Source organism: Bacillus rossius, chromosome 2, assembly GCF_032445375.1.
Source record: "Bacillus rossius redtenbacheri isolate Brsri chromosome 2, Brsri_v3, whole genome shotgun sequence".
NCBI classification, from domain to species: domain Eukaryota; kingdom Metazoa; phylum Arthropoda; class Insecta; order Phasmatodea; family Bacillidae; genus Bacillus; species Bacillus rossius.
The window spans coordinates 68,767,149-68,780,116 of NC_086331.1; the positions used below are offsets into that span (position 1 = coordinate 68,767,149).

The following is a 12,968-nucleotide window of genomic DNA, read 5'->3' on the forward strand; positions in this document are numbered from 1 at the left end:
TTTTTAATACTGATAAAACTGTAAAATATGCTGCACCACCTACAATGCATTTGCTCATTCGTATGCTTTGTTTGCGCCAAGGACAAATGGAAGAAATACGAGCATTGGCCATTTGCCATTTACACACTGGTCCAATCATGATTGACCAACCATACCGTCAATTTTATAAGCCAAGGAAAAGTAGGTTAAGGTTGATGTGGCTGTTCCTGCGTTAACCGGACAAATTTGTTGTTGTTAATGTCATGTTTTGTTTCTGAAATACTACCGATAATCCATAGTAAAGACGTTCCGCTTTGTTGAAAGAATAACAACAGGAACACATAAATAACAGTAAGACCACGTTTCGTCCAGCTACCAACTGCTTTATAAAAATAGACGCACTGTAAAATAAAATGTATGTGTGAGTATACAAAATTAGTATTATTTAATTTTGAGACCTTTGTCTACAGATAGTGCCTTTAATTATCTCAAACAGTATATTAAGTATTTAAATTTTACCAATTACATCCCTTGGTAATCGACACTTTAGTAATGCAAATAATTTTAGATACATTTAGCCAACTGTATAGTTTTTGCTATATTTTTTTAAGTTAATGTTTATTATGCTTTAAACACATTCTGAAAAGAAAAATTAAAAGTAACTGCAATTAAAAATTGTTTTAGTTTAGTTTTATTGACACCCACGAAATAAAATTTTAATGTTATGTATCACAGTAGTAGAACGACAGTAAACTATCAACTAACTTATATGTTGTTGATTCTATACGTCTCTTCTAATTCAATTTATTTTATGGGGGATTTAATACAAAACGTATAATAATTCTCAATTTTTCAGTTCGCTTTTGCATCAGCTATACTCGTAAACGAAAAGAGATACCTGTTCGATTCATGATTTGACATAGTTGTGTGTGAATTAAATAATGTATATTTTAATAACCATGCAAGTGTGTTTGTTATGTTGATAGTGGGAACACTCATAACCAATATAAAGAGGCCGGAATAATTCATGGGTTCAATGACCTGAAGGCTAGCCTCCAAGAATAGCTATGTACTCATGTAGACTACAGATGCTCAGTAGCTGGTCGCTGACAAAGTGATAGCAAACATTTGAGACCTGCATTTAGTTTCGTCTTTATCGTTGCCTACTAATTAAACTTTTAAGAAGTGTTGGCTGAAGAAAGGAGATGTTGAAGGTTTAGTGGAAAGTGGACATGCAGGAAACAGGCTCATTAATGTGCACATTGGGTCACAGGAAGGCTTTCTTCCGAATGGACTGTTGATTTACAAGGCCAATTCGTCAACAGGAGACTATCACGGGCAGATGAATGCTCAAAATTTTGAGAAGTGTGTTTCGCAGCTAGTGTTACCAAATCTTCCACCAACTCCGTGATAGTTATGGACAACGCACCATACCACACAAAACAATTACAAAAACCATACTCTAAATATGACGTTAAAAAAGAAATATTTGCATGGTTACAAAGAAAAAGTGTCACGTGGGAGGATACAATGAGGAAAGCTACTCTGATTGAGCTAATTGAGTAGCACCGGCCAAGAGAAAAAAATATTTTCTGTTGACAAACTGTTCCAGCAGTACGGGCATACAGTAGTAAGATTACCACCATATATGTGCGACTTCAATGCCATTGAACTTGCTTGGACGAAGATCAAACATTATATTCGAACAAACAACACGACTGGAGATTTGTCACTTCAGTCTTTGCAGCGTCAAACAAAATAAGCTGTTGAAGCTGTATCAAAGGAAGACTGGGTAGGATACTGCAAGCATGTAGAAAAAATGGAAAAAGATTATTGGAAGAACGACTGCATCATGGAAATAGCCGTAGATGATTTTGTGATCAATTTGGAACACGAGAGTGACGACACAGGTAGTAAAAGTGAAGGTGGTAGCTGCGAGGAAGAATTATGCTGTGATAGCGACAACTCTTGTTTAGCTCAACCATTGTAAATAGTCAAAACATACTTTTAGTTTTTCATGACATAGTGCCATCTAACATGTTTTTGTGGAATTTTCATGTCCCTTGTTATTATTTATGCTACGCTTGCCACTTTAGCATACAATTTAACAAATAAGTCAAATGTGTGGAGTAAAGGATAGTCTTGTAGACATTTTGAGTTTTTTTAATTAATTTAATTGTAACTAATTGCTAGTGTTAATTCTTTAATTTTTGTGTGTTCATTATTGAATAGTGTTTATTTTGTTGTATATTGTTCAATTTCTGCTAGCCACCACAAATACTTGAAGTCTTACAAATGAATTATTTTTTAATCTCATCTTAACAAACCAGAACTACGGGCTAAGGACACACTTTATTTCTCTGTGTTGTGAAAATAAATTTCTCGTGATTAGAGGTAGAGTTATGACATCCTTAAGGGGGCCCCCTCCCCCCACCCCCTGGCTACGCCCATGCCGAGACAAGTACTATTGAGTCTTGCTCTACCAATAATAACTTTTCAAGCATTTATTTGATAACAGTAATTTTTATTAATTTTTTTCATTAGAATTAATTGGAATTTATACCTTTTGGATAACCACAAATGACTGGTTGAAATAGTAGTGGCCTAAGTGGATATTTCAGATCATATAATACTAACTAATGTTGTCTAGAAAACTTCAATTAAGTTCATACCCTTAGGTGGCAGCAGAATGTTTGTTTTATTCCTATTTCATACTTAAATAAATGAATTAGTTACACTGTCTTTATCTATGATTTATCTATTTACATTGAAGGAGTTTCCGTATCAGTTTATGATTTTCATTTGTCTGTAGTATATATTGGTTTGTCATGTTTCTTTTACGAGTATACTTTACACGATATCCTAAGAGTGTTCATACACCTATAACCCATTCACAATGAGCCTTCTCCTACGGAATCCTATGTCTTCCGGTGTTATTCGTACGTTACCATACCCTTTTTAAGTGAATTCTTGTTAGCTGATGTTACAGCATCTCAGAACATGCAATAACACAAAAACGGTACTTACAAGAACTTTTCAAAGCTATATAAATAACATTTTTCTCGAGGGAATGACATTAATTCCTATCTAGCTTTTTTTTTATATTGGACATTAAAATCTATTTATGTAGAACTTTACCTAAATTAAAGAATTTTTAGATGATGTATCCCTTTACTAGCTGCCCGACCTGGCTTCGCACGGCTATACTAATGGAAAAAAATTAAGCCACATCTCCCATTTACAGTAATGGTAAATAAAAAAAATTCAGTGAAAATTTATGACAATGCTGTATAATGTACCGGAGAGAAAATGAATAGCACCGATGGTTTCCCGACTCGTGCACGCAACATACAACTGATGTACCCGTACTTCGCTACGGCAGTCTACAGGCAGATCACTCTTGCGCCGCTCATTATACATGCCCCTCCTTGTGGGTACGCCACTGCCGCGCGATGCCCGTTGCCATGGAGACGCAGAAGGCATGAACAATGCAAAATCCTGTTGTCATGCAGACAAAGTATCCACTGTTGCCTGGTTTTAACCACCCATGGGATCTAATTTTCGGAAAATGTCATCCTGCGTAACATAAGGAACATTACTGTGAAGTTTCAAGTCTGTAATATATATATACTTGAAAAAATGTCAATAAAAAAACAAATTAAACACAGAGAGAGGAAAAAAAACAATAGTTTAGGTTTGTGATTTAAAGTGATAAAAAGTATTTAAATACTAATTGAACTCTTATTGCTTCGTTGTTAATATCACACGGGTGTTTTTTACTTGTATGGGAAAATTAAGAATGATAATGCATCTAGTGCATGGCAACAATGTTAATAGGCAATAGGAAATAAACTTCTAATGCCTGCGGCATTGTCAACACACACTTTGTACGTGTACTGCATGTTGTATCTAACCCCCTCCAATGCATTTGATTCTAAATTGGACTTTTAGTAAGGATCCCTAACGTTATTGATAATATAATATAGCCTATAGCCTTCCTCGATAAATGTACTATCCAACACTGAAAGAATTTTTCAAATCGGACCAGTGGTTCCTGAGATTATCGCGTTCAAACAAACAAACAAACAAACTCTTCAGCTTTATAATATAAGTATAGATTTGTAATCACAGTAAAATGAAACATGTATAAATGGTCATGGCATGTCGAATTTTAAACGATGTTAAAGCAAGAGACTATAAATAAGTGTGCTCTCAATAATTTAAATGGATAAATTTTATATATATATATATATATATATATATATATATACATATATATTTATTTATTTAATTTATTCTTCATAATTATGATACAGATTGAAATTAAATAGATCAGTTATTTTTTAAATATAATAAAGAAAACATCGTCAATGTATTAGAAACTTTTACCCTACTTATAGGACATAACCATTGAAGAAAAGCAGTAATTTTTTGGCTTTTGTCTCATAAATACATAGTTTAATGCGTGTGTAAAAAAGATCTTTAGTTTGTATTAATTTCTATAGAAAACTAACTACATGTCAACGTTTTTGTACATAGTATATTATTTTATATTACCAAACCTGTATGAGTTGAGCCTTGGCGAAAAAACACACACACACACACACACACATATATATATATATATGTTTCCAGTTTGTGATGGATATTATAGTCTAGTTTTAAGATGATTTATGACAGCTGTATGTAAATATCTGTTATATATTCTATATTTACTCAGCTTAATGGAGTGGAAAGGTTTTGATCAAAGCTAAAAAGTGTGGCTTGAGAGCTTAAGAAGATGATATGAGGTATGAAACAGTGGATTTTATCCTCGCCAAACCGTAAAACAAATGGTCAGACCATTACATTACTGCTTGAACTTATTAAACTAAATGTATCATTACAGTTTCTCATGCAGAGCTTCGTTGTGTTTATGCATTAATTTGAAAAATTAAATATTGGAATGACAAATAAGTTATAGCTTGACTTCGTGTCGACAGAAGGATTATTTGCAACAGAACACAATTATTTTATAGGGTTTTACAAATCAAGAACATACAATGTGCACTTTGAACTGATGGTCTAATGCTTTCAGGACGCATAGTAAGCTGTACAGCTGTTGAACTTCTGGAGGGATGGGAGAAGCAGCAAGCCTGACCTGGGGGGGTTAGAGCGCGGAGTGGGGGGAAAATGAGGACTAGGAAGGCTAGCCCTCACGTCGTTTGGTAACAACAGTAACTGGATCATGCAAAATAAATATAGTTTAAAAAACTAAAGAAACATGCTTTTAAAGATTATCAAACTAAAAAGTTAAAAATAATTTTAAAATTTAATTTATGACAATAGTATATAAGCAATACTAGTATAAATGAGAAAAAAGCTTGAGGCGCTTTGTGCCATATTTTTTGTATATTAAGCGCCCCATGCTTTTTTCTCATTTATACTAGTATTGCTTATATACTATTGTCATAAATTAAATTTTAAAATTATTTTTAACTTTTTAGTTTGATAATCTTTAAAAGCATGTTTCTTTAGTTTTTTAAACTATATTTATTTTTAACTTTTTAGTTTGATATTCTTGAAAAGCTTGTTTTTTTAGTTTTTTAAACTATATTTATGTATAATTATCATAGGGAAATGAGTTACCGACACTACCTATTACCATCTGAGATAACTATTTGGAGTTGCGACGTCACAAAGAAATGGTAAAGTCTCTCCGAATCATTTACAGTTAGATGTATGGATATAATCTTAGAATTTACCAGAAAAAAAAAAACTTTGATTTTTCCGGCGTGGCCGGGAGTAGAACCCACGATCGCTGAATTCGTAAGCTGACGTCTCAGAAGTCGCGCGCCTTAGACCGCTCGGCTAACGAACGGGATGAAATTGGTGGGACATTTTACAGTGATGTGCCACTCACTCTTAGTCGAAAGAGTTACAGACGAACAGACAAACATACAGGTGAAGCTAATATAAAGCATGTAATAAGTAACAGATAAATTATCTTGATTGGAAACTCTCCTAGAAATTATTCTATTTGGTGTGAACAAAATATTCTGCATTATTATATATGGGCCACTTGAGCATCCTCATAGAGTTGACCAATGGGCAGTGTAATAGCATGATAATTTCGAAGATAAGCCGTAAATTTTATCCAGGCATAGATACAGTCACAGTATTATAGTATAACTTCTAAAAATTGCTTCCTTGTTTCTTCTGTTAATGTTTTCTGAAAGCCTGTATGTTTAAGTCATATTCACTTGTATTTTCGAAACCACATAAAAACTATGGATAATATTTTCAACACCACCTATAAGAGAAGAACTTTTTTAAAATTGTTTAAAATTTATTCTCGTAGTGTTACCTTATTTGTGTTACTGCCTCTCTGATTTGGATTATCAATAAATGCAGATTAAGAATTTTTGTGATTTTTTTCCTATTCTCACATTTTAACTATGTTATGGTTCTTTGATCTGGTCCATTTTAAATGCTAGCCAGTAATATTGTCACTGAGTAGAATTTTAAATTTCTTTTAAAGTTCATTGTACTCTGTTGTAGAGTTATATTCATTCCTCGTGCTGCCCCAGCACGAGTTTGAGACACTCGGGTTTTGCAATTAATGTTTCCGTTGCACCAGTATGACTGTGTACGTTGCTAGATTATCTGGGACGGGTGGCTCAGTATCTGCTTGTGGCGTGGCCAGCTATGATAGTTATTGCGCCATTTCTGCCAGGGTGTTCTGGAGTGCATTGGCCGGACAGTTTTCATTTGTGCCGTGCTGGCAGTCCTGTGCCTCGCGCACGTTTGGTAGCGTGCTGTGTGTGTCACAAATGTTGTTCGCACTGGCACGGCTAATGGGTGGAGAGGGGACAACAACATGTGTGGTTGGCCTTGTGTGGAAGCTGTTGGCTGTTTGTCTCTGTGCTGACATTTTTAGCTTTCCCGATGTAATTGTGTTTGAAGTAATTATAAGTCTCCCAGGAAGTGCCGGGGCTTTTTTCACCTTCGGACTTCCCTGGCGGGCGGGTGCGTGGTGTCATGCATGTTGTTGTCCACACAGACGGGTCAGGTAAGAAATGGCGGCGGTAAAAGGTAACTTGGAGTTTGTTGAGAGGGTCACGGCCCATATAATGTGTAAGTCATAATGTGTAGACCTATTTTAGGCAATAAATGTTTTCAGGGAAGATGTATCAGCAGTTGCTATGGCTAGATTAATAAACTCCTTTGTTTTCTTTTCTCAAAGTAATCAGTTGGATATGCATAGCGGGACTCACTTGCGCCACAGTAAGGCTGAGGTTGGCGGCCATTATCTTGGGTTTTTGGAGATGTAATAAGTAAATGTGATTATTTATTTATTTTGTGTATTTAATGAAATGATTGTTAGTGTCTCTCGGTTGTTAATTATTTAAAAATTTGTGTCCCATTAGATTATTTATATTTTTGGGTATAAACAAATTTTCATTTTTGTTTTAATGTCAGACAATTTTTTTTTTAAATTTCATTATAATAAAAATGTTTTTCTTGATGATTGAAACAAAATAATTTGTTTTTCTTCTTCTTTCAGTTAATAACTTACGACCTCCCTACCCTCTCTGTAGAGAGAGAGAGTACTATCAGTGATGCTACTGTACCCCCTCTAATTTTAGTAACAGTATTATTTGATATGTTGTTTTTCAGCTTCCAGTACTTGTTTAAGTTTGGTGGCCACGCCACATTTTAAGTGAAGCAGGCATTCAAAAGATCATATCCAGGCATGCAGAAATAGAAATACCAAAAACACAATTATTAGGGTTTGCTCTCATACCCCAAGTTGTATTCTAATCGTTCATTTGTTTTGGTAAGGCCCTGCTTATGTAGCATTTCGTTGTTGACTTGTTTTCCATGATTGTATTACAGACCTTTCTATCAACCATTGTTATTAAAAAATTACGAACGAACTGAGATTTCTAAGGCATCAAAGGAAACGTGTGTTGGGACAAGAACATTTTACTATCAATTCTTTTAATTTATTTTTGGATGAACTCGATAAACTCTTTTGCAAAGAGAATTTTTTAATTGGGCGGTAGAATCTGGTAAATGATGGCTTTGGATTTTGCAATAAGGAGTTCATGTGTGTGAAGCTTGAGAGAAACCATTGAAACAACAAATTTTTATAATTGCAAAGTTGACTTGAATGCTCAGTAAACCTTTTGCTTGCAAGTCAATTTATAAGTGAAGTTTGCTGATGGAAATTTAATTATTTTGTGGATAATATGCCTGTTTCGTTTTTGGATCTGATAAAGAGGGTGAATAAATATTAAAGTTTCAGGCTTTGGAATGATCATATAAATTTGTATTGATGTTTCATCAAATACGCATCAAGGAAATATGCTTTCCCCTCTTCATTTGAAAATGGAACTAGCTACGAAGTAATCTTAGTTTTTTTATTCTTTGTGAGGATGCTTCAATCAATGCAGAATCTTGTTAACCAACAGTTTGTAAACTTGTTTCTGCTGCAAATGAAATTTATTCTGGCATTCTTGTATCCAGTAAAGTGTATGTTACCATTTTTTTAAAATTTCTGCTACCATTAATGCTAAATGTTTTGTAGGCCTTCCAAGGCTGGTGCCTCACACACTGATCTCTTGTTTTATGAACGTAAAATGTTTTTAAATTGCATCAGTAGTGTAAAATTTTCCACAAATTACAATTTTTACTCAAAAAGTTGTATGAATGTATATTACATTTGGAACACACAATGCTTATTTTAGCAGGAAATTTTTTTATGCAGCATCAAGATCATGATCATCAACAGAACTCTAAGTTGGATACAATTTCCAATAAAAAAAATCATTTACAGTGTTTTTGTTAAATTTTAAACAGATGTCAAAAAAGATTTTCATGGAATTTGCAGTAAAACATCCGAAGAAAAAAAAACAGATTGCATTATTGTTGTGCAAATACACACAAATATGACAAAGATAGCAATTGATTTAAAATTAGGTGAATCCTAGGGTACAAAAATTGCAGTGGTACCTTGAGGTACATTTTTTTTAAGTGTAGTTAAACTTTTGAATTCATAGTTTCTTACGTAATTTTTTTGTAATTTAACATGTGGTATTAAACATTTAAATCAATATCCTTTGCATGAATTTTGTTTTACATAGAAATCATACCTGACTGAATGAGTTCCAGTTCCATGTCCTAAAGCTGCACAAAACCATCACAGAACATTTTAACAGGTCCTGACACACGTGGCCTGGCACATTTACTGAACAGGCTGCAGCAGCTATGGGTGGTGTTAACTTCTTATCAGCCTTGCTTCACAAGCAATTCTCTGTCAAAGTACATAAAGACCCCCACCGTAGTTCACTGTTAATCCCTGTTCATACAATAACACATTCTCAAACTCCTTTTAGTCAATTAAAAATTCTGAAAAAATTATTTTTGTCCAGCTGGAACGACCATATTGCACACTATGCACTCTTTGAACAGCCACCTGCTTACATGCACACACACTGTGGTCAATGTACCTGGCCAACGACATGGCACATCGGGCTTGAGGAAGGGCATGTACAATGCCAACCTGTTGTAACTTAAGTATGTTAAGACTCCCAAAATCAGTGGCCTGGAGTAAACAAAACCACTTAAAGTCTTTGCTTTTCTGAGGTCTTGTAACACAGCAGAAATTACGTTCAACAAATGACAATTAGATTGATCTCAAATATATAATGTGCCACACAATACAGATACTGAAACTATTTAGTTAAAAGTTTTGTCCTGTTGCCATTATACTGGAAAATAAATAGCAAACACTAGCATGGAAGTTATTAAATATATCACACAAAACCAAATAAGTGGACAGATGCATGAAACTGCAAAAGTAACAACACATGCCGACAGGCAAGGTGCCCATGCTTGCTAGAGTGTATCACTAAACAACTTTTGTGACTGCAGTCTAATGCAAGTAGTATGTTACCGACATAAGTGCACTTTTTTTACTATAGAGAATCTTATGATGAGTTACTTTCATTATATAAAAGTAAATTTTGTAATGTAGTAGCAAATAAACATGCAAGTTAATAATTCTGCAATTTAGGAAAATAAATTAGCCAGCATGCACACCAACTAAATTCAAAGTTATCTATGTGAATTTAAAGTTTCAGCACAGCAACTTAAAAAAAAAAAAAAAAGGCAAGTTGATTGTACAAACTCAAAACACCAACAGAAATAAAAATTAATTTCATTGAATTATTTTATCAATAAAACAATGATATGGAAGTATGTATGTAATTTAGAACCAACAAAATATTTAGTTAAGATTAAAATTTGTTAAAACACCAATTTCATAAGCAATATGCTTATCTTCAAATATGTTATTTTTGAAGACTTTCTTATAATGCAAGGCACATATGAAATCTACAAAAATCTAAATAACCAAACAGTAACATTTTTGTTTTGAGTTTTGTGTGTGTGTACATAGTGTTTTCTCCACTCCTTTTTGTCTGGTTATTCCATATCCTGTCTCGTTTATAAATCTAGTACCGCCTTGATACTACCTCTGTTTTTGATTTACAACTGTAACAATGGACATGTTTTATTTGACACACAAATAAAACTGAGTGAATACACTCCTAGAGCCAGGCAGAATGTTTACTGTCAAGGAGAAACTAGCTGCACAGACTTTATGTCATTCAGTGACCTGTGGCAGTGTTTCAATGTACACAGCCACCTTTAATAATCACAGCTGCATAAGAATGTTTAGTAGCAACCAAATTATTGTAAAAATTGTAATAAAAATTTCAGTATTTTTTTTTTTTTTTTAATATTTGCTCATCTTGGCCAACAAAGTTTACATATATTATAAAATTAAATTTTTTTTTTAAAAAACACAGGCATGAAATAGCATGGGTACTATGTCTTACACCAATACAAAATTATTTTTGACCATCTGTTTATCATTATTTGAACCAAATCACAGTGGCATCAGAGAACGAGCATCTTAACTTTCACTGTTGCCAGGAAAACTATGCTATTCTTGTTCCAACTATTACTACCAGACAACTTTTGAGATAAGCACCTATGAAGAGGATGAGAGGGAAGATAGAAGAATCTATTTCGACTCACATCATGTGGAGACAGCAAATAAACTTTCTATTCTCCTGAATTATTCCAGATAGTAAAAATGTTCTTCTTCTGCTGGATATCTGATGCCACAAAATGATTAACTAAGTCATTGTCTCATATCTTCTTAAGCCTTTATTTTTTCACAACTTAATTATTTTAAAAATAAAGGTAACGGTAGTGTTTGACACTGAATTATTACAAATGGAATAGCTTATGACCAGACCTTCAAGATTTTAAAGTGACTGAACGACATGTTAACTGAACACTGCTCGTAGATTATACACCATGCTGGAAATTAACTGTATTTTTTCCCACACGGATCACGGACCACCGAGGACCCACTTACATTCAACGATTTGCTTCGCTATGTTGTCCATCACCCGACTCGAATGTTGAGTAATGTGGCACCCACATGAGAGGCTTATATTCAATAAAAAATATAAGCGAATTCTCTTCCAATATTCTCAAAAGTCAAATATCAAAAACTTACAAGAGACTTTACAAAAAGTACTGCTTGCAAGAATGAACTACCAGCAACATGACATCAAAATTTCCTTGTTCTATGCACAAACATTAAAAGGAGCTGTAATGACTGGTATATCATAAAACTGCAGCTACTGCCACATGATCATTACACCCAGCACATCCAATATGGGGGCCTGATGCAATGCTTATGTCACACTACATTTATATTAATTTAGGAGAAGTGCACACACCTAAAACATGAAACACACGAAAACTACACATAACTTAGTGAAAAATTTATGTTGTATCTTTTTTGACGTGCAGTCAGGACGTATACTAAACAATGCCTATGAGTACAAACAAAGGAAGATGTTATAGGACACCAAGCTGTTGAACGTAATATACAGTATTGCAATGTCCTTTCCAATATTCTTGATTTTTTTAAGATGATAAAAAAAAACATATTATGATCAATAAATCATAAGAATGTAAAAATGGTATCTAACATACTGCAAAATATTTCATTGACATTATTATAATCATGCTGGGTCTAATACAGTGATAAATTTCAGTATCACACGTGTTAGATTAACAGACAGAGCCACTGTACTCACCTTTTAATTTTGTAATCTCAGCTATAAGCTTATTTGTCTGATTTGGAGCAGACATCAAACTGCTGTGCAACTGATTGCTAACCTAAAATAATAAAAGAACAACCAAAATTTCTCTAATTCATTCTTAAAGCAGTATATTTTTGCAGTACCTCAAAAGTTAATAATAATTTTTTGGTAAGTATAGAAAAGAGTAACACAAAGGATAGAACTATACAATATGTAACTTTTTTTAAAAAATCAAAATAATGTACAATGCAATAATTATAGTTAAAGTATATGTATATACAATTTATTTGTTGCTTTTAACGCTTGCCCGAAAAATGAAAATATATTAATATATCTGTAATATAATGAAGCAGACTGAGAAAGAAACCTACATATTTTTGGTAACTAATATTATATTTATATATATATATATATAATTACACAAAATTTTTTAAAATACTGCAATTGTTTTCTGAGATACTATGATAGATTTAGCAAACAATATCACACCATTAAGATATGTAATGTAGGTGAATAACAAATTTTGAATCAAGACTAGGATTCCAAAGAATTTACATTAGCATGTATTAAATAGATTGTCACATACAAATAGTCCTATTCCCTGTATGTATAAAATGATAGGAGATAGGAGGAGCGAGTGTTTAGAATGAATTCCCTGACAACATGAATATGCAAAATTAATAGCCTGAAGGAATTTGCAAGAGCTCACATAAAATATAAATTCCTAATGAAAAAATCCTGGCTGTGAGTTTGCAGATAAAAGGCTTAGGAAATTGTGTAAACATAAATGCCTAAAAGACACTAACATGAAATAAT

The 12,968-nt window shown here is 33.3% G+C and overlaps 1 protein-coding gene across 14 annotated transcripts in view; it reads right to left on the minus strand.

Annotated features, from left to right (window-relative positions):
- The window catches only part of LOC134529350 (sarcolemmal membrane-associated protein-like), a 236,039-nt gene that overhangs the window by 60,736 nt on the left and 162,335 nt on the right, over positions 1-12,968 (minus strand). For all 14 annotated transcript variants that reach the window (XM_063363326.1, XM_063363327.1, XM_063363324.1 and 11 more), the window contains one exon: positions 12,147-12,228. In XM_063363326.1, coding sequence (XP_063219396.1) covers positions 12,147-12,228 — 82 coding nt within the window. The remainder of the gene's footprint in view (positions 1-12,146; positions 12,229-12,968) is intronic.